Source organism: Polypterus senegalus, chromosome 14 (genome assembly GCF_016835505.1).
Source record: "Polypterus senegalus isolate Bchr_013 chromosome 14, ASM1683550v1, whole genome shotgun sequence".
Lineage (NCBI taxonomy): Eukaryota > Metazoa > Chordata > Cladistia > Polypteriformes > Polypteridae > Polypterus > Polypterus senegalus.
In genome coordinates this window covers 44,485,965-44,511,325 of record NC_053167.1, presented here as the reverse complement: position 1 = coordinate 44,511,325, position 25,361 = coordinate 44,485,965, and the positions used below count along the sequence as shown (strand labels likewise).

The window sequence follows — 25,361 nt, the reverse complement described above, 5'->3', positions numbered from 1 at the left end:
GGCAACATGCTGTTTGAAATATATTTAGGAGTGTGTCAACCACCATTATGGTTAAACATTAATTAGAGTTTCTGGTTACAAAAACTGAAAATCCTAATGAAAGCTACCGTGGCTGTTCGTTTGTCTGTCCAGGATTTGAAATCACCTGTACCTCGCAAACCGTTTCACCTATTGACTTAAAATTTGGTACACATATACTACGTGACATCTACTATCTGCTTCCGGGGTGATGATTTTTATTACTCTTTATTTTAATTTTATTTTATTGTAGAATCAACTCTCAGCAGCACGCAGAAGGGTGGCCGTGCGGCACATGCGTATGGGCGCTGTTCTCTTTCCCTACCACCTTCACTAATCATTCTTGAGGCAGATTGAAGACTTAAGTGCCAGCTTAAGTGAAAAATTAAAGAAAACGTACTATGTAATTGCAACACAAAAACTAACTTAATCAGTTTTAACGTGGAAAGATCCTGACAAAAATTAGAGAAGCAGCGGGTCGCTAGGGTGGAGAAAAGAAGAGCCGCTAGGGTGGAGAAGCAGCAAGCGCATCAACATCTAAGCAAATGAATGCTAAATTGAGACAGAGAAAGAGTATGAAAACTAGGAATGCTCAAGTCAAGTGTATTCACTGCACGTTATCGTGCAGTAAGCCGTTACTGGTCTTATATAATATATTACCGTGGCTGTCCATTTGTCTGTCCAGAATTTTAAATCACATGTTGCTCACAAACAGTTTGAACTCTTGACCTGAAATATGGTACACAGATACTACGTGATGTCTACTATCCGCTTTCAGGGTAATGATTGACCTGCAAGGTTATTTCTCTTTTTATTTTTAATTTATTTTAATGTAGAATTAACTCTCGGCAGCGGCCAGCACTTACTCTACCTCGTCATATCTTAAATCATTCTTGAGGCAGATTGAAGATGTAAGTGCCAGCTTAAGTGAAAAAGTAAGGAAAAAGTAATTGCAACACAAACACTGACTTAATCAGTTTTAACGCGAAAAGATGCCGAAAGAAGAAAAGAAGTGTGCTGCTAGAGTGGAGAAAAGAAGAGCTGCTCAGAAAGCAGAAAACGCATCAACCTCTCAGCAAACGAATGCTAAACGTACGGAGAAAGACTATGAAAACTATGACTGCTCAAGTCAAGTGTATTCACTGCATATTCTGTTAACAACTTAACAGTTGTAAATCCAATTTAGGGACACGGTGAGCTGAAGGTTATCCTGGTAGTTTTAGGTAGTATTTAGTCGTGAAAAAAGCTCTGGTCCCACACAGGGCACACGCACACACACACACACCTATGGAACCTATTAAGAGCTGCCAGTTAACCAGATTTGCATGTTTTTCTGATGTCAGCGGACAAGCAAAGTATCGAGTGAAAAACCCATGCATATAACAACTGGGTGTGGGTGTTGAACCAAAGATCATTGAGGCAGAAGTTCTAAACCTGGCACCTCCCATTCTTACATTACTAAGGATTTATTTTTTAAATCAAAGAGACAGCTTTGCACTTGCTTGTATACCGGATTAAAATTAAAAAAGCAAATTCATCAATGGCTAGGTATGATTAAATCTAAAAATGCACATTAGAGGGAATTTTTCACAAATAATAAAGAAAAACTAAAAAAGAATTATTTAACATTTTAAGTTTTTTTTTTTTTATTATTATAAATCGGATTTTTATTTGTTACAAATGTTTTGCAGTTCTCTGCTTCACTGCACAGTGACCTGTCTGACAGGTGTACCAGCTGATAGACTGGCATTTGCACCCCTATATGCAGTTGCTTTACGATTGTGCCGTTTTTGTGATTTATTTGATTTAATAAGTATTTATTTACACACCCATTCCAGTGTAAAACTGTACCCTAGTTTGTAGGACTCAATAACAGTGTGTAGCTTTTGAAATCAAAGTTTTTGAAGTTGCTTTTAAAAACTACACCTTGGTCAGTCTTGTTGTACCATATCAGTGGATCAGTCTCCCTAAATGCTATAAACGTCCCCATTTTCTAAGCTACCTGTAGCTTGTTATTAGCCATTGAGTAAATTTCCACCCTTACACAACAAGTTTCAAGTAATACAGAGTGTGCAACTCAACAGGTCTAATGATTTTTTTTATGTATTTATAGATTTTAATGTGTAGTGAAAAGAAGTTCTATTGAAATATGAAATCATATCCCAAAGTGTAGTGATACAGTAATGGAATTCAAATTTTCTATTACAAAGGATCAAAGATGCAAATCGGAAGTATTTCATTATGCCATACACATTTATCCTGTGAAACTGCTTTTTTATGACTTCCAGTTAGACTGTTACCTTGCCACTGGCTTGTGGTGAACTTTAACATTAGAAAAGGGTGAAAGAAAATAATTGTAGTAATAACAGAAATTCATTCTATCTCAGAGCCTCCAAATTTTGATACAAGACTTTTGGGTAGCAACAAAAATAACAATGAAAAAAATATATTTTTGGAACTATTACACATAATTGGCAGAGTAACTTTAAAATCTGAGGGATTTTTCAAAAGGGCCCCAATTGTTGTACTCAGTGCTTCTAAATCAGCGAGAAAGTGTGGGTGCAGTAAAACCTTTTAAGGCACTTAATACTCCAAATGGCTCTCTCTTGGCTGAGCTGCTTTCCTTATTTGGTGCTGCTTATTCTCTCAGGAGGCTCAGGGAAGTGTTTGTGTGCTCCTGGAGGGTAATCAGCCTACCTGCATAATGGAAGGCGTCAATTATTTGTTATTAGGTTGGGAGAACATGCCGGCTGGGTAAGAGCTTGCAGCAGTCATCAGAATTGCCATGGAAGACGTACGGCACTTATTTGTAACAAGAAGCGGCATTCCAGCAAAAGAGTAGGAGATAATCGTGCTAGTGTCAGAGCTGATTTGCATTGGGCCTGCTGAGAGAGAGAGATGGGGTGGGGGCGTAATGATTTGATTTAGTTGATAGTTTGGCTGCTCTGGTGTTATTTTGTAGTTAAGGAACCATGTATTTTACACATAAAGGAATTGAGCCACACAGACACCTAAAGTAGGTTATATAAATATGATGTTAGGGAAGCAGCCACGGCGCAGTTCCCTAAGTATTAATAATATGTAAGGTGGAAATAAACTATCCAGTTCAGAAAGAAAGGTTGCTGAGGGGATGTGTGTAATCTGTATTCCAGTCTCTTGTTGCTGCTGTTGACAAACTGGCATGCTCAGGTCTGTACCCATCCTAATATTGACTATCCATCATCCCCTAATTGAAGTGTTGTTCTGTGCCTCGTCACGACTGCAGATTAGCCTTCATGCCTTTAAAAATTACATAGTGCATCTTCAAGGCAATGTCTATGTGTAAAACATCCATCGAGTTCAATGCTGGGACTTCCTTCATTCCCATAGATGGACAGCAATTGATGCTGAGGCAGCTGCAGATACAGTAAAGAAAAGTTTCTTGGATGTTTTTTCAGGATAATTAATCCCTAGATGGAGATCATTTTTGACCATTCTGCCTATTGGCAAATGTACTAGCAGAGGCTTTAATGTAGAAATGATAGCATGACAGGAACAAGGTTGTAACAGCAACACTTTCTCTGCATTCATCATATCAGGGACACTACTGAATGCAAGTTTTTGGGGGAAGAGCGTCATAACCTACCCCAAATGGAAGAGGCAAGCCAACCTTCACTGCTGAAGAATCCATGGCATGTTTTTGTTGGGCTGCATTGAATTTAACTTCTAACATGGCAAAATGTCATTATTACTATATAAATGCTGTATGTTCCTAATATTCTTTTGAACCCAACCCGAATTGTATTTTTCCATATACTGCCTGCCTCTGACCCCACCAATATATTATGTTGCTTGGCAGTGCTTACTGTACAGCAAGAATGTAACAAGATGGGTGGAGAGATAAAAGCAGAGTGTACCCCTCGATGTGTGCTCCAGCACTGTGTCTAAGCCGCTCTGCAAAATCCTTTAGTGCATTAATTGAGTGCTTAACCCTTCTGCTTTGTTTCACTTTGTATACTTGGATACTTTTGGACAAATATGAGTTCATAGTACTGTTAATTTATCAACGACATTTTGTATTTTATCATCACCCTCATTCTGTGTCTGTTTTTGCATAGTCAAAGTTGTATTGTTTATATGACACAAAGATCACGTGAAACACAGCAACACTCTGCTTATATAATATGGTGTCACACAAATTCGTAATATCTGACCACACAAAAAGAATTCTCAGGGAAATACTTGATCTATGTACATGAGATTAAGGTACACAGGTTAGTGTTAAAAATGTTGCTTCTTTACTTCACTAGGATTCTGTTTTTTGCTCTGGCTTCGGTTTTTGGTTTGGTTTGATTTGTTCCTCTAAATGGCATAAGCCATAGTTTTGTGCCTCCAGGATTTAACGTTATGTTCTTGTGAGCGCTGAAGTCGAAAACAACGGAAGAACTTAAACCCAATTAAAGTAAAAATAATTTCTTTATTCTTAATTCTTGGTGAGTAGAAAAAATGTGAGACTACCTCTTCCCAACTCAGTCGACTGATTTGGGTTTTAGCAGAATCTCTAAAGTAAACCTGTTCTCTCTTTTATATCCTAGGAAAGTAAAAAAACCCTAGAAGTTCATTCTGAGGTTATACATAGCTTAGGTTAAATCTTAATTTATGATATACTGGAATGTTCTTAAAACCTGAAACAAACAGCCATTTGCATTCCTAAGGAATACACCCTTCTAATTATACATGCTTAGAATCAATTTAAATATTCTTATAGTCCATAAAGATCTTACATTCTTCACAGGGTCTTCTGATAGTATCAGAGGTCAGCCTTTCCTATAAATGATAAAAGTTAGTCCCTTAATGCTGTGCACATAGCCCAACTCCTTTTCTGCATAAATGAGGAACAAATCATATAGCTCTCTGCAGCATGATCAACTCAAAACATAGTCCTTGATATCTGTGAGTTAAATAATAATGTTTTCTCTTCCTCATTCTCATTTTAAAAATGAATATTAATCCTAATGGTAGTAATGTTTTGTTTGGTAATATTGCTCTGCGATGTTGTGGTTTGCTTTTGGTCTTTTCTTTTCACTGTGGTCATATTGTTTACAGCAGCGACTACCATTGCCAGTTATAAGGCCATAAAGGTCACCTGACTTATGAGACCACTGAGTCCCACCTATCTAAAATGGTGATGCAGTATTTACAGTCTTTGCAAGCATTTAGCTGCTACAAAAATCTTTTTAAGCTGTCAGGTTTTGGTTGGGCTTGAATGCTTTTCTGGCTTTTGAGCTTGACATATTTTGCCTTTGTAGTTTCTCTCTTTCTTGGTCCATTTTATATTTTTTTTGCCTGTGTGCCTTGCCTTTTTACATGTATCCTTTGATCCCTCCATCTCCTAGTCCTTGTCCTACAAAATTAAACGAATATAACCTACCCATGCAAGGTTTTTAGTGAATCTGCATTTCTACCTGCCTTTTGAATTGTGTGTCTCGATTTATATTCTTCTGTTTTTTTATTTGCCGTTTCTGCTTGTTTTTTGCCTACACTCACAATATGTTTCACTTATTCCCTATATTTCTGTAAAGACAGAATGGCTAATATCCCCACTGTCGTCTGAACTTTTATGGCTTCCCTCAATTTGCCTATTATGTGCCTCGTGCACAGCCTGCACTGATAAAACGCACTTTCAATGCTCTTCCTGACCAGGGGTTGCCTTACTGGAGGCATGACTGTCAAGTGCCATCACAACAATATGACAATATGGTTGTCTTTGTCACAATGGTTTTTTTTGTATACAGATAAAGCTTTTATCTGCGCATGAAATTCAAAGAAAGGGCTTAGTGTATCATGTAAAATACGTGACACTTAGAAACCACCCTAGTTGCCTTGTGGCACAGAGCCTTGGCTGTCTGTTTAACGTCAACCCACACTCATATGGCTATGTCTATGAAGTGACATTTAATATCAGGCAAGTACTTCTATACAATAGCGTAGGTAATTTAGCACCTACCAAAAGAGCCGGTCTCCTTTACACTGTCACTAATGTTTATTTAAAATAAATATTTTCTGCTTACTTAATAATAATCACCATCTTTATGCAATTTCTTTTTTCTCGAACAAATTACCAGCTGAATTTGAAACCTTTTAGATAGCACATTAATGTTTTGTCTCTGTGCCAATATCCAGTGATGAATGTTCACAGGCTCTTCAGGCTATCTAGTAAATCCTACAGGCTGGCTTCTGCCCTCTAACGGTTATGCTGGACATATGAATTATGTCAGTTTAGGACCCATCATAGACTCGGAGATGAAGTTATCTAAAACTAAATAAAGACGCGTCTTGTAAACAATCCTTACTATAAATAGGTGAGCAGCCACCCCGTGTATCATACTGCTGCACAGCTGTCTAATGTGAACAAGTTCACTTTGTCAAGCTTTTCAAATTCCTGGGCATATTAACATAATCCGCTGATTTATCTGTCCACTTACACATTAATTCATTTAGTTGAGGACCATGCTTCATTGACTACTTATTGTGACTTAAATGCTGTAAATAATGAGGGTTTTTTTTTCTTCTACAAAACAATATCTTCATGGTGTGTCACAGACTTATTCTCTGGGTGCCAGAATATAAACTCCCTGGAAAATGACAACTTGAGGATGGTGGCGATGTACACAGAAAACAAATCTTAACAAAGTGAGTGCAAAGTAACCAACCATAGAATAATTACTGAAGGAAGTGAATGTTTTGTTGAGCCAATTATTTTACATTCCTTTTTTAGACAAATGGTGCCAATTAGTCAGACACAACAGACAGAGAAATTACAATTTAAATATGCAATGTGCTATGTTCATCATACTATAAAACTAAATCCAGGATCCTAGTGTGTGGACAGAATTTAAAGAAAAATCTATAATATTAAAATATACTGTAGCAGGGAAGGGAAAGGATATCCCCAATAAGGGACATCTGCTACTTCAGTCTTTGTGTACCTCATACTCCAGTTGGAGAGTCAGCAACTATAACATCCAGTCCTCACAAAAATACATTTTCATAAACATGCCCTTGTGTCTTTGAAGTACATCCGTGTTTAATCGAAAAAAAGAAGGCATGGACGTCTTCCTTCTCTGCTGCCATTTTCATGAATAGCTAATCTGAATCTCCAGAGAGCATTGAGGGGAAGCTACTTTTTAGTCACGAGACAAAAAAGTGAAAACTAACAAAAAGCACTATGTAGATAGATCTCTAGACATCTCCATTTTAAGGCAATATGTGATTACAGTCAAAGGATATTCTCAGTAGCAAAAGTAGGTGTTATATATTGTTGAAATAAAAGGACCACAAAATGTAGTCAGTTCTTCCTTAACTTTATTCACACTTCCTCCACCTCTCTTCCTTTCTTCTTCCACCCCTTTCCTCACAGTAACCTCTACCTCCTGACTGATTACATCAATATCCCACATATACCCTCTTTTGAAAAAAACAAAAACAAAAAAGAGAACAATCATTAATAATATTAAAACATTAGAATAAAGAGAAAACTGTAATCTCTAATTTTCAACATAATACTAACCAACCAATTAAACTATCCCATTCCTTTATAACTGTTAAGGTAACACGTGTAGCTTCCAAATGCTATAAACCTTTATCTGACATAATCCTTTGTCCACACCGGAGCCTGTCGCACTCTACTTCTCCGTATATTTGAAAAAGACTGCCCAGGTGTACCAGTGGAAATAGCAGCCAACTGAATTGGATGGGTTGGAACGTATGAATCCTCTGGTTGTGTGTCTGAAGTCAGACTGGATTGTACAGTTGTAGCTGGAGCGAGGTGAACTGCATTCCAGATCTGGATTGTACAGTTGTAGCTGGAGCGAGGTGAACTGCATTCCAGATCTTGCCATCTGACAACAGGTATGTGGCAGGGCCGTTCTGAGCAATTATCTGGTAAGGCCGACTGAATTTGAAGTGATCCTTTTGCACTATGCCTGGCTTCCTAATACGCACAAAACTCCCACAAGTGAAAGAAGGTGATTTTGCTCTGCGACGCATATCTGTATATTTTTTCATTTCTTCTTGTTTCCGTTGTACATGCTGTGCCACAGTAGTATGTTGCTTAAAAGGCAAAGTTGTAAGCAGGTCTCTAATGTTTAATTTAGTTATCATTGAGCAACCATGTAAGAGTTCAGCAGGTGACTTTTGTGTTACTGCATGATATGTCTGTAAAAATTCAGTTACAAATGGCTTTCAAGGCTTTCCTTCAATATTTGCCATTTGCAAACAGTCCTTTAACACCCTAGTAAAACGCTCACCATTTGCTTGTGGATAGTAAACAGAACTACGAGTGTGTATGATGTCCCTATCACTAAGAAATGCTTCAAAGTCAGAAGACGTAAACTGAGATCCATTGTCAGTAACAATTTCCAGTGGATTTCCTTCCCTACTGAAAATAGTGCACAAAAAATGTATAATGGTTTCCGAAGTCACAGCAGATGCAAAAGCAACCTCTGGCCACTTACTGAAGTAGTCAATAAGTGTAATGGCATAGCTATAGATAGATAGATAGATACTTTATTAATCCCAAGGGGAAATTCACATAATCCAGCAGCAGTATACTGATACAAAGAAACAATATTGAATTAAATAGTAATAAAAATGAAAAAAATTAAAATAAAATTATTGTCAGCATTTACTCCCCCCGGGCGGAATTGAAGAGTCGCATAGTGAGGGGTTGGAACGATCTCCTCAGTCTGTCAGTGGAACAGGATAGTGACAAAAGTCTGTCACTGAAGCTACTCCTCTGTCTGGAGATGACACTGTTACGTGGATGCAGTGGATTATTCATGATTGACTGGAGTTTGCTTAGTGCCCGTCGCTCTGCCACAGATGTTAAACTGTCCAACTTTAATCCTACAATGGAGCCTGCCTTCTTAACAAGTTTGTCCAGGCGTGAGGCGTCTTTCATCTTTATGCTGCTTCCCCAACACACCACCGCGTAGAAGAGGGCACTCGCCACAACCGTCTGGTAGAACATCTGCAGCATCTTACTGCAGATGTTGAAGGATGCCAACCTTCTCAGAAAGTATAGTCTGTTCTGACCTTTCTTACATAGAGCATCAGTATTGGCAGTCCAGTCCAATTTGTCATCCAGCTGCACTCCCATAGCCATGTGGTACAGTTTGGAATGGCCCCACAATATCAATGGCAAGTTTGTTCCAAGCTGAATTTGGGATAGGCACTGGTTGTAATGGAGCTGTATTTGTGTTAGTGGTTCTATCGTGATGTATGCAAGTTGTACATAATTTGATAGCATCTTCCACTTGGGAGTCAATGCCAGGCCACCAATATAAATCCCTGAGTCTCTGTTTCGTTCGTACAATCCCTTGATGGGTAGAATGTGCCAGCTGAATCATCTTAGACTGTAATTCTGATGGGACAATGACCCAATGAGTGCCACAAATAATAAGTTCATTTTGTACCGCCAACTCTGTCTGAATTCTAAAATATGGAATAACATCAGATTCAAGTCCTTTTGAAGTACAAGGCCATCCTTTAGTAATATAAGTCTTGATCTTTTGTAGAATAGGACACGGGGCACAAGTACTTTGAAACTGCTCTGCAGTCACTACAGCAAAGTCAACAGACACCAGTGCAACAAATTCCAAGTCAGGGTCTTGTTCTGATACTGTCTCAGACAGTGGCAAGCGTGATAAACAGTCAGCTGTGATATTTTCATGCCCAGGTTTATACTCAGTACTGTAGTTGAATGACATAAGTCGCGCTGACCACCTTGCAATTCTCATGCCTGCTCGTCCAAGCCCCTTGCTAGTAAGTAGTGTGGTTATTGGACAGTGGTCAGTGCGTAAGGTAAAATGACGTCCCCACAAGTAGGTACGCCATTTCTCTGTGGCCCACATGCAAGCAAGAGCCTCTTTTTCAATAGTAGAGTACTGTCTTTCACATTCTGACAATGTACGAGATGCAAAGGCAACAGTTTTCTCAAATCCACCATGATTCTGTGTATGAACAGCACCAATACCATAATCCGAAGCATCTGTAGTTGCAATTGCAGACAATGAAGGGTCAAAAATTGCAAGCACTGGACTGGTAGCAATAAGTTTCTTAAAACAATCATAGCTTTCTTGTGCCACATTTGTCCAATAAAATTCTCCAGAATTCCTAAGCAGTTCACAAAGGGGTTCTACCACAGTGGCATAATTTGGAATGAACTTAGGATACCAAGCAGTTAGTCCAAGAAATGAGCGTAAAGAAGATACATCATGAGGTGGTGGAGCTTCAGTTACTGCTCTTACAGTATGTGTTGTGGAGCTTCAGTTACTGCTCTTACAGTATGTGTTCAACATTGGGCTGAAGGCCAGCAGAAGAAATTCTATGGCCTAAAAATGTCAGTTCAGTTTTTCTGAATTGACATTTCTGCATATTAAGCTGCAGCCCACTGTCATGAAGACAATGAAGTACTGCTTGTAACCTGTGTTCAAGAACAGATGGTGAGTCCCCATATACTATAATATCATCTGAGTAACACTGCACCCATCCTGCCCTGCTAGTATTAAGGACATCATTATCTGAAATGCACTTGGAGCTGATGCCAGACCATAAGGTACTCTTTTAAAATAAAAAAGTTCATCATGTGTTATAAATGCAGTAATATCACTGCTATCCTCATGTAAAGGTACCTGATGGTAAACATTTCGAAGATCAATGGTGGAGAACATTTTAGCTCCTCGAAGCTATGTAAACACTTCTTCAATGTGTGGTAAAGGGTGGCTATCCATCACCACAGCTTTGTTTGGCTCACGAAGGTCTACACATAGTCGTATTGCACCTGATTTTTTTTTTATTACTACTAATGGTGACACCCAAGGAGACGAATCAGTTTTCTTTATAATGTCTTCCTGTTTAAGTCTCTTTAGTTCTTTAGAGACAGCCTCACGGACAGAAAATAGTAGATGACAAAGATTCTGTTGAACAGGTATTACCTTATGTCGTAGTTTAACCTTATGTATAAATCTATCAGCCACACCTAATGTATGAGCATTCTTAATATTCATTAGTGTCATCTTGTATATGGGGTCATTAGGCATTTTCTTGGATGCAATTTGTCCATTTCTAATTTCTAAGTTAAGTGCCATGCCTAACAAAGCTGCTCCCAGTGGCACAACGTAAAATGTAGCTTGTGTATGGTTTGTATCCCTTGTAATGAAAAGAGTAATACATCCCAGTACTGGAATTGGTTTCTGCATATAAGTCTTTAGTTGCACTTTTGACTGAACAAGTGGTACATAACTAAAATGTTGACAATAGAAAACTTCTGGTAGAATTGAAACTGCTGAGCCAGTGTCCACAAGTAAGTTTGCTTGAACTGGTGGAGTGCAGGCAGCTTGAAGGGACACTAAGCACCAGAGACCCTTCCTCCATTGTGCAACTGTAGTGTCATCAATGCTAAGAACAGTAAGGTCAGGCACAGTAACTTCTTGCACAGCACAAGTGGCACCACGACATACTTTAGCAAAATGACCAAATTTACCGCAATGTCTGCATCTTACTGCTTTTGCTGGACAATTGGGGTTATTAGCCAGGTGCATTCGAGATCCACAGCGATAACATGTTTTTTGTTGCACCGCAATTGAAGCCTGAGCTGCTGCTGTTTGTTTTACAGATGCACGCGCATTAAAAGCAGGTTCCTGCCTCGCTCGTCCCGCACCTTGTGAATTTGTGTGTACAGCATTAACAGACGATTCATTATTAGTAACCATAGCCTTAGCTTCGGCCACTGCACATTCAATTTGCCCAGCAATAGCAATCGCTTTTTGTAATGTAAGGTCCGTCTCTAGCAATAATCGTTCTCGAATGCGAGGTATATTTGTTTTCTCTATGATTTGATCTCTAAGCATGTCATCCGCTAGCACGCCGAAATCACAATTAGCAATGAGCTTCTTTGGCAAAATTTACTTCTTTCAGCCACAACGTTCACTTTTGGAATAAAAAAGTCTTTTAGTGCAGCAAGGGCAGCAGCGAATGTATCATCAGCAATAGCAAGAGTGTAGAAAATACGCTGAGCTTCAGTCCCTAGGCAATGAATCAATAGGGCACGTTTACGTTTATCCGATAGCGGTGTGTCAGTAAGAGCTAGCACATAGTTCTCAAACATCCTTAGCCAAGAATTAAACGGTATTGCAGGCTCACCTGGAGTTTTGAGAAACACAGGAGGGGGCAAGAGTCTAAAAGTTGACATCCTCGTTGCCAATATGGTATATATTGTTGAAATAAATGGACCACGCAATGTAGTCAGTTCTTTCTTAACTTTAATCACACTTTCTCCACCTCTCTTCCTTTCTTCTTCCACCCCTTTTCTCACAGCGACCTCTACCGCCTGACTGATTACATCAATATCCCACAGTAGGCCATGCCCTACTCCTTCTTCTTCTTCTTTCGGCTCCTCCGTTAGGGGTTGCCACAGCAGATCATCTTTTTCTATATCTTGCCATGTCCTTCTCCTTAATATCATCTAATGAATTGATCCTTTTGTAGTTGAGCAAAATCCTCTTTGTGTGATATTTTGGGTACAAAACATAATAGGTTAATCGGTCATTCTAAATAGGCCCACTAAGAGGGTGTGTGTGTGTGTGTGATGTGTCTGGTGATTGGCTCAAGTCCCATACAAAATCTGCTGTTTTCTGCCTTAGTGGTTCTGGGATAGGCTCAGGTATTTCACATCTGAATGAAGTAGACACAGAGACAAATGACACAGAATGATGAAACGCTTGACATCAGAAATTTGAAAACAGTGCCTGCTAAGTTTTATTGGAATATAGTAAATATTTACATGTCCATCCATCCATCCATCCATCCATCCATTATCCAACCCGTTACATGTGTTATGTGAAAATGATTTTTTTAAGGTTCTTCTCTTCATCATTAATATGATTTTCATTCAGTTTTTCGATGTGTTCTGATTATTTATGTCATTATTTACTACTGATCCCACTAGAGGGTTTTGACATTGAAGAATGTGCAGCTTTTTATCATTCATTGTCCTGGGGTCTCATGCATAATGCCATGCGTAGAATTCGCACTATAACATGATGTAAGCACAAAAGCTGAAATGTGCTTACGCACAGAAAAATCCAGATGCAGGAATCCGTGTGTTCTCCAACTTCCGTGTTATTCCGCTACATAAATCCCGGTCAGCGTGAAAAGTAATGCTTGTGCATGTGCGTGCTGTACCTCCCCAACTCCTCCCAGAATTACGCCTCTTTGAATATGCAAATCAATATAAATAGCCCTTAAGCTCAGTGTTCTGTGAAAAGACAATGGGAAAAGCAAGAGTGAAAATGGAAGAATTTCAGCGAATACCACGTGGAGGCAAGAAAAATCGTACTATTTGTTGGTTTAAACAGTGGTATAAACAACAAAAGGAAGTTGATCGACTGACATAGCGTGTCGGAGAAACTCAAAAACTCAAGTTCACAATGTCGCACAGTGCCCGAAATAAAAAAGAAGTTGTCAGATATCAAAGTTGCTGTGAAAAGGCGAGTCGTAGCCTACCATCTGAGTTTCATATGAAAGCTTATTAGAGCATAGAGAAAAAAAGGCACACAGTGGGTGAAAAGAACGAAATGTCAACTTCAATCTCGAAATGTCCACTTTAATCACATAACTTATTTTGTTATTAAAGTAGAACATTATAAACTTCGTCTTAAAATTGTTTCACTAGTTTCTCAAATCACATCGTAAGTAAAGTAGCACGTTAAATGCTCTGTTTTGTATGTGTTCTTCTATGTGCTCTATGTGTGTGAATCACTATGTGCTTTTTAAACCGGTTTTCTCTACCTCTGACAGGACACAGAATCCATGACATTCGTGATATTACAGCTCTCTGAATAACTAAAATACTGAGATGTTTACGTGATATCATTATCATGATGATAGGAGTTAAAGCACGTTATTAAACATGTGAACACAGTGGTGCAGTGATTGTGCGCGACCTTCGATGAAATAATTTATTGCAGTAGTTCTCGGGGGCGGCTCTAGGCTCGTAGCAGCCCTGGGCAGAGGAAGAATCAGTGGCTCCTTCACCCACCAATGTGAATATAGTATCTTATGCATGGCGGACGGCCACGTCCATTGCGGACACTGCATAGCCACCTCGTGCTCATGACATAAGTGTTAACTTTTACCAAAATTTGCCGCTGCGTATTTAGCTGTGTCATTATTTTCTCTTTCTGTTTTATATTCAATATATATTGGTGTGGTGGCCCTGGGATTTGGCGGCCCTGTGCAGGTGCACAGTTTGCACATGCCTAAGGCTGCCCCTGCAGTACTGTCTCTTCCAAATGTACTAACCTCCAATTCCTGTCCTTCCTTTTCTTTCTCCATGTAACCGATTGCCACACAATCAGCTCTGTAATGGACGTTAAGCCATCTGTAAGCTTATAACGCCGATTCTTCAAATCTTTTAAGGAACATTGAAATATCTTCGTAGTACATATTTAATTATTCTATCCTTCACATCAGTCCCAGTGAAGCACACAGTGCGAGGCAGGAACAATCGTGAGTGGAGTGCCAGATCCTTGCTAGTGTAGCAACACCGTGTCCTTTAATTATTAACAGTATAGATTATTTAAATGAAGTTAAAGTTTTATCTGTATAATATAATAAATATATTTTGCTGCATTTCATCTTAAAAAGGATATCCTCATCATATGTAAATACACTCTTTATAAAGTGGCTCAGGTTGTGCAATATTATAACTGTAGTGCAAGTTTACAGTGAGGTAATTCTACTTATAAGTACAGATAGTTCTACAAGGAGCAGTTGATGGACTGATTGAGTGCGTTTAGAGTTCTTGGGATGAAACTGTTTCTGAACTGCGAGGTCCGTACAGGAAAGGTTTGAAGCGTTTGTCATATGAGAAGCAGTTCAAATAGAAAGCATGACTGAGGCAGCGTGTGCTTGATGCTGTATACTGATAATTCTCTTTCCTGTCAACTTCTCCGAGTGGTGCAGAGAGAGTAATATGGAAAAAGATGATCCGCTGTGGCAACCCCTAACGGGAGCAGCTAAAAGAAGAAGCAGAAAGTGCAGTGAGAGTAAGAATGTTAAAGCAGCTATGGTATTTAGAATAGTTTGACCATTCTGTGGACCATTAGATTGTTACTGGTTAATTACAATCAGATGCATTAAACTAATAAACAATATGCGGTTAATTTCAGTGTATTTATAAAGCTGCGTCAGGAAAAGAAAGGATAACCGCACAGGAACAGTAGCACTGCTTTGACCCTGGGTGCCGCCAGTCTGCAAAACCGAGTGGAGAACTTGCATACAACAGGGTATGAGGTACCGTGGAAATGTGCGTGGCACACCAAGTTTAGGTTTTATACATCACGATTTGAATGTGGAAACATTCTTACGCAACATTTCTGTGCGTATGCACCGTTTATACATGAGGCCCCAGGTGTCTACTTGTTATGGGTGTACCACAGGAAATAGCCAAAATGGTTCAAGGCATCCAAAATATAAAAACCAAGCAGGCCAAAATTCTAATCACCATGATCAGAAAGGTACAGTCTAGGGTAGCTTGAGTTTGTACTTTACAGGATAGCTTTGGCTTAAACTGGGCCAAGTGTCTTTTGTCTTCAAAAAGTTCAAAAATGCTTATGCAATGCCCCAAAATATGACCAAAATGTCCTTATATGGGAGGTGATTAGCGTATAGTCCTGGCATGTAGAGAGACAGGTGACAAAAATATCTTTACAGAAGGAGATTTATTTGCAAAAATCAGAAAATATAACTGTCATGAAACAAGGACTACTTCTTAATGGAATCTCAAAGAGACCTATCAAGGTTGCTGTGGAGAATGCCCTCAGAATGAGAAAGTGGCCAATATAGTTAAGTGTTAACTATAACAAAAACCCCAACACTTGGAAGGATCCTTCAACATTAATTCTTCATATTGTGACATGCATGCAACCCCGCCACACTACACATCCTGCTTCAACAGCACCTTTGCAGCCCCGTCATGCAGAAGTGACATCCATTGGCCATAGATACAGCTTCAAGAGTGACTTCACAGCCCAGTCGCACACTAGATCGTCCATAGAAGGCTGATCACCGCCAACCTCGCAACACCACCATGCAGAGCATCCCTTGGCCGGGGACCGATTGCTGACCCGTGAGGTATTTTAATTCGGCCAATGACCTGGCCCACTTTCTCTTTGTCTCCTCTCCCTAAGGGTGATCCCAGTCGCGGATCCGCAGCCGTGGGAACAACCTGACGAGGAGTATTATCAGTGCCTGAAATGAAGGAGGGAGCCAAGGCAGAATGACTAATGAAATCACTGCTTGTTTGCTGTGTTTGTATGTCATGGTGGGGTAGCTCCCACTTCAACAGATACGCTTGCTGTTATTATTTGAGGTGGTTTTTAACAAAGTTGGTTGTTCTGAAGGCTAAGACTGAGCCTCAATTTTCGAGTGCAGGACAGTGACTCACACATCAGAATATATAAATATTTATTTTACAAAAAAGGAAATAAAGGAAGCTCAAGAGCATAAAAGGCCCAGAGGAAGTTGCCGCAAAAAGAAAATCTAGTAACAAACAAGTCCCAATACAAAATCTGACGGAATGGTTAAAAACAAAGGTAAAAGGTCAATAAATCCAGAAACCCAAGTTAATAGTACACAAACCTGATTAATACAAAGTTACACAAGTACTAAAGAACAGTAATAATATTGAAATAAAAAGAAAAAAATGAACAAAAGAGTATTTAAACATAAGCCAGGGGAGAGATTGTGGCTGAACCTAAACAATAACAAAAAGTCCAAAGGAACAAAAAAGAACTTGCAAACAAGACGATCTGAGCAAGTCTCAACACAAAACACTAAATTGAAATTTTAAGACAGAAGCAAAAAGAGTACAAAACAAAAAAATTCAAAGACAATAATCATTCTTACAAAAATATGAACACTCCAACCAAGCGTATTCAATCAACTGTGAAAAACTCCACTTCCCAGCCTTCCTTTTATGGGGTTAGGCGTGGTCCCTTGTAGTGATGTACTGGTGGCGGCGCCTCTTGGAGGTCTACCTATTATATATAAGGAACATAATAATAAATAATGACAAAATACATAATTAAACAGAAAATAAATAATATTACCATAAACATTACATTACACTATAAAGAATGAACAATAAGACATAAAAATGGAATTTAACACTAGAATTACCAGAGCCTACGAGAAAACTCATAAATCCGTCCCACCTTAAATCCGTTCACACCTCTCCATCAACGTCTTTGTCCTGTAAATGTGCTGATTAAGACAAGCAGCTGGCTATTCAATCCCCCACCGTCGCAGAACGTTCACTAAGTTCTCCCAGCTTGTGACTTGTGTTTGATTATCTGAGAGTGAACTGCTGGAGTTTTAGAGTGGAAATAATAGATCATTACTTGGAACACATGCATTTCATGTGTGTTCCGTTTCTACAGTGATCTGTGTAAACACATTGTTAAAGCAGACACTTTTTCATATTTATGAGTATTCTCATAGACTCTGGTAATTCTAGTGTTAAACATACGTGAGGAAAGGGACCCTGGATAAAACATAACACTAGTCTAATTGTCATTAAGTGTTATTAGTGATGAGAGAAGCAAGACCGGTTTGATTTGTGTACAGTTTTGTGAAAATAACATTAAAAGTGATTTTGCAATTTGAAATGCAAAATGTATACTAAAGAGTTTTTTGAGGTTTTAAAAGTTTATTTCGGGATTGGGAAACAAAGAATAATGCTCCTTAAAGACTTTTTCACACATTCATGTTTACCTGTGCTCTTTTCTACAGGATGCATAATGCCTGTAATATGTATTGCACCTGTAAAATCAGTACAATTTATACCTTTCATTCACATTTCTGCAAAAAAGTGCAGGATTTTAAAAATTTTGACATGCTGCATATTTTTCATACAAAGACACATCAAAATTAACCATTGTGTACATTACTGTGTTTTCTCCACAGGAAAACTCTGCAGACAAATATTCATCAGAAGTGAATTTAGTTTTTTTAATGTATATATACAATACTATATTAATCACATTTGCAGAGTAGTATGAGTGGCTTGAAATATAAGGTGCATCTTGAGAACAATCTGAAAAGCATTGAAGCACATCTGAAGCACTACTGTACTTTAGAAAGAATATCTTTTTAGTCCTACTCTGCAAATTTATTACCTATTGCAGTCAGTGTTCATTAAAGATAACTTTTTTTCTGAAAAAATCCAGAAAGTTAACTTTACCAGAACAGTTCAATGACTTCAATTGTTTCTCATTTTCTCCCCCTCAGATACGATCGGATAAAGACAAAGCCATTCAACTCAGGTACAGCATCACTGGTGTGGGCGCAGACCAGCCACCAGTGGAAATCTTCAGCATTGATCCAGTTGCTGGCAAGATGTATGTGACTAAGCCATTAGATCGTGAAGAAAGGGCTTCATATCATGTATGTATCCCTAAAATTACTTTATATTTTATTAAGTGCTTGAAAGCAGAAGGTTGTATTCAATATTAATAGTTTAAAACTGTCGCTTCCACTTAGTCTTTCCTGTGCAGTCAATTTCAAAGATGGGTGAGGAAGAATTCCATATGAGATTTTAAGAATTTGTGTTTCGGTGTTAAAGTATAAAAACCTTCTTGTATTCTAGAAGAGAGAGAAAAAACAATTTAAACATTTTCAACAAAACGTACTGTATCAATGACAACTACAAAATGCTATTTATTTCTGTCATTCTTTTTGCCGGAGTCAGAGTTGTTCCATAAGATTTCTACTAAGTGACTTGTGTTCACAACCCCAGAGGCTTCTTCTTTTGACCTGTCTGATTGTTTCATAGTGATAAATAAGATTCCACTTTCTGTACAGCATGTATAGCAATACTACATATTTTTGAAAACTTGGAGGCATTTGATAGGTAGGCTCCATAAAGCAGAGAATGAACATCTTCAAATTCTCAGTGGTGTTAAATGAAATGGGGAAAAATTACATTACACATACCATACATTGACAGCAGTTCACTATGTACAGCGCATAACTGCTGGTAAAGCATGAATATAAACCTCATTGCTGTCATCTCACATATTAATTGTGTAATTAACACAATGTAGCTAAAATACAAATGAACTACAATGTGAGTAGTAACTTTGCAGGCTTAAATCAGTACTTGTGAGTTTTCCATTCTGTTATCTCTCAGAACAGGTAATTTATTATAAGTGCTCAGTTCTAAAGTTGTCATTCTTACTTATTACTTCTTGCATAATTATGCTCGTTGATTTCTTTTTTACACATTTTCAAATATCTGTCAACATTCAATACCATTACAGCTTCCAGATTGTCTTATATGTTGCATTCTTTGACTTGTTGATTACAGGTGATTTCTCATACTAAAATATTTTAAAAAGTGGATCAAATTGCGTAATGCATCTGTGCATGTACACCTGTGTCTGCAAACAGAAGTCGACTGCGCCGCCAGCAGCACCTTTTTTAACATGAACAACTGAAGAACCCATTGGCAAGAGTGCTGAGGAGGTGGAATACAAATCTGTTTCCATAATAAACCTGAAAGGACCACTAGATTAGGATTGTCGTTAGACAAACATACTATAAAAGATGTCTAATTAAAAAGGATTTAAGTAAGAAAGCAGAATTAACCTTCATTTAAAAGCTCAGTCAGAACAAAAAAAGCAGCTTTTGCAACCACCAGTAATTAAGACCTCCAAATTGCTTGAATACTATTGTGTCAATGTGGAATATGTTTGCTGTTATTCCTTGATTTATTGTCTATTGCATCATAATGGTATCAAAGTCATGCTGTTATCTTTTTTTTTCATATAAAAACAGCCTTTATGAAAGTATTTTTGTCCACACTACAATGTCCAAAAAACGCATATGACGTACATGTTCACCTACGCTGAGCATGTGTGCACTTACGGAAAATTTCTTGAAGGGGTGGTAATGCCACTGTCCAAGGGGTTTATCACAAAACTGTAGCAACCTTTGAATGATTTGCCTTTTGTACATGTATGCAGCATTCAAACTAAACAAAACATAATTCTGATGCATTCAAGTAAGCAACACAACCAGCACCATGGAAAGCAGCTCTTCTCTGCCCTCTATGGTAAAATATGTTTTGTTTCCATGAAGGGAGACCAGTCAGAGAATGAGATCTTGTAATGAGCAGGATTTAATTAGGGAAAAGCTATATAAAAAGCATGAGCAAATTTAGTGTACATTTGGCCCCTCCACATTATAATGCTAAAGCTACACTTTCAGAAGTATTGAGGTCCAGAGAGCATTTTTCAACATTTTTGGGGGTTGATAATGCCAGAAGAAATGCAATAATGGAGACATCTGTCTGTGTTTTTAAAGAAAAATGTAGTAGTGTAGATGGGGCCTAGTATCAGTGAACAAATTCATGCTAAATAATTGTTATAGCTTTCAGTACGTCTTGTTTAAAAAGCTTTATGTAATTCAAAACCCATATTGTGTCCTTTCCTCTACAAAACAAAAAGACTTTCAGAAAGGAAAGGCCAGATCATTCTTAACATAGAGGAACAGCAAGAGCTCAAAAAAGGCATTTGAAATGTCAAAAGAGAAACCAAAAAATATATATATCTAGAGAAGCTATAATAAACAGCAAACAATTTTTTTTTAGTATTACTCCAGTAAAAAGACGATAAAAGAGAATTTAAGGAACCTTAGGGACACAAATGGAGAAATCACAGAAAATGAGGAAATAGCAAATGAAATGAACAAATATTTCACCAAAGTATTTATAAAAGAAGAAACAAGCGGAATGCCTCATGCTAGAAGTAAAAACCACTCCAAGTTCATAAATTTTAAAATAGAAGAGTCAAATCCGCTTCAAGCCCTCAAAACGTTAAACACCAATAAAACCCCTGGACCTGATGGGATAATACCAGCTGTATTAAAAGCAATGAAAGACATCTTCTATAAACCCTTATTAGGCATATTTCAGGCATCACTTCAAAATGGAGAGGTACCTGAGGACTAGAAAATTTCAAAAGGGATTCCAGTCTTCAAGTCTTCTATTATTTACAGACCAATTCGTCTTACTTCTGTGCCATGCAAAATTGTAAAAAAACTATAATACATTTATAATTAATATTGCCACCATCCTCTTTTTCACAACAGATTCCAGTGTGTCCAGAGTTTGTCTGTGTTGGAGCAGACTTTCTTGACAAATTTGTTCAGGCTTTGTGCTTCTTTTGTACTCAGGTTGACTGCAGTGTACACAACACTGGCTACTATGGACTGACAGAACATTTCCAGCATCTTGCTGCACACATCAAAAGATCTGAGACTCCTTAACAAGTGCAAACTGTTCTGGCCCTTCTTGTACAGTGGCAGTGTTTTGTCTGACCAGTCCAGTTTTTTGTTTGAGTGAACCACCAGGTACTTGTAGCTCTGAATCACTTTCATGTCCTCCCCCTGAATGGTGACCGGTCTCAGAGGCTTCTTGGCACATTGGAAGTCCACCACCGGGTCATTTGTCTTGCTGATGTTGGGTTGCAGGTTGTTGTCCCTGCACCACAACACAAAGTCTTCTACAACTTTCCTGTACTCTGACTCATTTCCATTATTAATTCAGCCTATGATGAGTGTTATCTGAAATGTTCTGTAGTTGGAAAGTGCTCTTATTGTGCTGGAGATCTGTTGTGTAGAGGGTGAACAGGAAGGGAGGCAGAAAAGTTTCCCGAGGTGCTCCAGTATTACATACTACAATTTCTGACACACAGTCCCTCAGTCTCACAAACTGCTGTCTGTTAATCAGGTATTCCATGATCCAGGAGACTGTGGGATCATCAGCATTAAAAGCCTTGAGCTATTTCCTTAGTCGATCAGGCAGAATGGTGTTAAAACACCAGGAAAATCAAAGAAAATGATGCTGATTATTGGTGCCAGCTTTCTCCAAGTTCGAGTAGGCTTTGTGGAGCATGTAGATGAGAAGATCCAGATGGTCTAAAAACAGGGGTCATAGCTATTTTAGGATTAGCCTCTCAAAGGTCTTCATGATGTATGAAGTAAAAGCAACTGGTCTGATGTCATTGGCATCACTGGAATGCACTTTCTTTGGTACTGGGATCATACAAGATGTTTTCCACAGCTGGAGAACCTTTTGCAAATTCAAGTAGAGAGAGTACAGGTGCTGAAGGACCCTGCACAGCTGGCTGGCACGTATTTTCAGCACCCTGGGACTGATTCCATTTGGCTTCAAGTTTTCCCAGCTCTCTACTCAATCGATCAGCAGTGACACACAATCCAGGGGAGTGAAGGGGGGCTGGAGACCACAGGTGTGATGTCATTGTAGGACGTGCAGGGTGTGGATGGAAGTTGGGATTCCAAAACCTCTGCAGCTCGCACACAGAAGCTAGCAGTTTTGTGGGGCGTGGCTGGACTGACAAGAAAGAGTCAAACCTGTTAAAGAGCTGGTTCAGTTCATTAGCTCTGTTCTTGTTCCCTTCCTCTGGATGTTTAATAGCCTGCTTGTAGCCAGTGGTAGTTCTCATCCCATTCCACACTTCCTTCATGTTGTTTTGTTGTAACATGTGCTCAAGTTTGTGTCTGCAGTTGACTTTCCCCTCACAGAGCTGCTTCTTCAGTTCTGACTTCACCCATTTGATTTCATCCTTATCCCCAGACCTAAATGCTCTCTTCTTCATATTCAGTAGGGCTTTTAGCTCTATTGTGGTCCATGGCTTGTTGTTGGGAAAATGGGCACACTGTCTTTGTGTGGACTGTGTTACCCACACAAAACTTGATGTATAATGTGATTCACTGGCTTAGTGCCTCGTTGTCCTGGCTATGTGACTCACAAAGCATATCTCAGTCAGTGTTTTCAAAGGCTTCCTTCAGAGCCTTCTCAGTCTCAGTTGTCCATACCTAAATGGTCCTGGTGCTGGTTGGCAATCTCTGGACAAAGGGTTTATTTATAACTGTAAATGAAATAAAACAGGAAAACCTGGCAGAGCAAGAGCCTTGGGAGCAGCAACCTTAATATCAAAGCCCAGCCTTTTACTTGAAGCTCTTCAGGTGAGTGCCCAGTAATTACTGATTTCTCCTGAAGGGCAGTTTAGACAACACCTCATTAGGATATTAACTTCAATAACAAAATTAATGAAAGATAAAAATAAAATGATTCCCAGGCAAAGCTAGCCTGCTATATGGAAACTATATGCCTTGCTTTATGCCTTTTTGCAATATAACCCAACATTTTATTTATTGCCTTTTAATTGCTACTGCACATTGTCAAGATGATGAGAATGTTGCATAAACATAAAGCTCTTAATCCTTTTCAGAGTTTGTTTCCTGTAGGTCATTGTTGCTGATCTTGTATTTATGATTAATGGAGTGAATATTTAAGACCTGTTTTATTGGGTTTTATTAGTTTGTTATGCATAATGCAGCATAATGAACAAGTGATTGCATGAGTAAAGGCCTAATAATCGAATTGTTATTGATGCAAAGACATTAACAGATTGGATTAGCTAATATAAATAAATAGATGATACAGACTAACAATAAAGATGTACTATGCAAGTCCACAATATAAATCCATGGAAGATTTGCAAAAGACTTTCACATTCTGTCAGTTTAAAAAGTGTCTCTAAATGGCCCTTGACTACTTCTGTGTCCTGTGACGCAATGGCCAGCAGCGCAAGCTGAGCTTCAAGGGGTGTCAGTTGGTGCTAAGTAGAATTCTCCTTTTCTGTGGACCTGTAAGTGAGTGATTAGGAAAAGAAATGAATGATTCCCTCACATAAAAATTAAGCAGATGATATTCCAGTAGTGATTCATGATAAGATGTATAATAACAGTTTTCTAAAACTGTCAAGATATAAAGGGCGCAGTTTGAATAAAACAATAAAAGAAAACTTGTTATAATAAAAGAGCAGATACAGAGTAATAGAAAAAATAAAAAAGCATATCTTTATAATAAAGGAGGGTTTCGAGAACAACAGTATATATACATTATTTATAAAATGTAAATAATGTAAAATGTAAAAAAGTATCAGAAAGATAGCTGTATAGAGTAATATGTGTTTCCACTTGTTTTAACTAAGGCTCTTGTGCTCTTTTTTTCTTTAAAACATAATAGACCTTTTACCTTCCATCATTTGATGCTGTCACTGTGATCTTTGTACTTTCATTTGAAAATGAAGGCTCTGTTTAAAGAAGGGCTCTGTGCTGTCAAATTTTAACAATTACCAGTGTAAACCCTGGTGTGCACATCTCATCTTCAACGCGGATTGGGCAAAAGCACCTTTTTCATTATAATTAAAAAGCCGAGGCCACAGGCACCTATATTAAAGAGAACATGTTGAAATCTTAAAGGTGCCGGGAGCAGCCTCTCTGTCAACTGAATCATCCGTGGTAAACCTGGCTACCGCTGCCAGTGTTAGGTGAACGGGTCGCCTGTGGCTAGATTGCAAGTCCAAGCAGATAACTGCTCAGGAAAGTGCAAAAATTAGATCGTAGTGTAAAATTAATGGTTATGATGTTGGGGGACTCAGTGATTGACAAGAAATGAAAAAGGTCTAGTGGCATTTTGGTATCACAGGATCCAAAGAATTTCTTGAAGCAAACTGAAGGTCAGGAGTTTTTCATTTTTCTGTCAGCTTCAAAACATTTTTTTTTCTTTTGTTCATGGAGATCAGTTATATGAATAGGAATTAGCAGGTTAAAGCGTTTCCTGCTGGAGGATCTAAGTGATGTGTCTGGTGAATGCCAGGTTGAATCACCTGTACAAATTGCTAGAGGCAGTACAATGGGCACTGGGGCATCTGGTGCCTGTGATGCAATGGGCACAGTAAGTCCTTCAGGGCATCTGGTGTCTGTGATAAACAAATGGTTTCTCTCTAAAATGTTTATATGATGTAATTTTTTTGTCAGTGCCATTTACACAGCAAACTTAATTATGGAAGAATTCTTAGTAACTGAACAAAGAGCAAAAACATATTGTGCTTTAAAAATATTGTGAACAGCTGGTACATTTAGTTGACTTTTCAACGAGTATAGTCTCCAATGTTACCCCCAAAAGGATCTTTTTAAAAGTAGTGCAATAACAGCCATGTGCATAATGCCGTGCACTACTTACATTAAGATGTCATGGAGGTCAGAACACTACCTTCTGGTGATTTGACCTGCTCTAACCTGAGTTTGTACCAGGATTTCTGTGCTTGTGTGTGGTTTTTTTTTTTATATTATTTTATCAACAAAGCATTGTCTGCTTAACGCTCCAGTGGCAGCAGAGAAAATTCACATTGGACAATTCTAGTACG

At 38.5% G+C, this 25,361-nt stretch overlaps 1 protein-coding gene across 1 annotated transcript in view; it reads left to right on the top strand.

Moving 5' to 3' along the window:
• cdh4 (cadherin 4, type 1, R-cadherin (retinal)) overlaps positions 1-25,361 on the top strand; it is a 1,132,965-nt gene that overhangs the window by 832,309 nt on the left and 275,295 nt on the right. Inside the window, exon 6 of the mRNA XM_039735522.1 lies at positions 18,352-18,507. Coding sequence (XP_039591456.1) covers positions 18,352-18,507 — 156 coding nt within the window. The remainder of the gene's footprint in view (positions 1-18,351; positions 18,508-25,361) is intronic.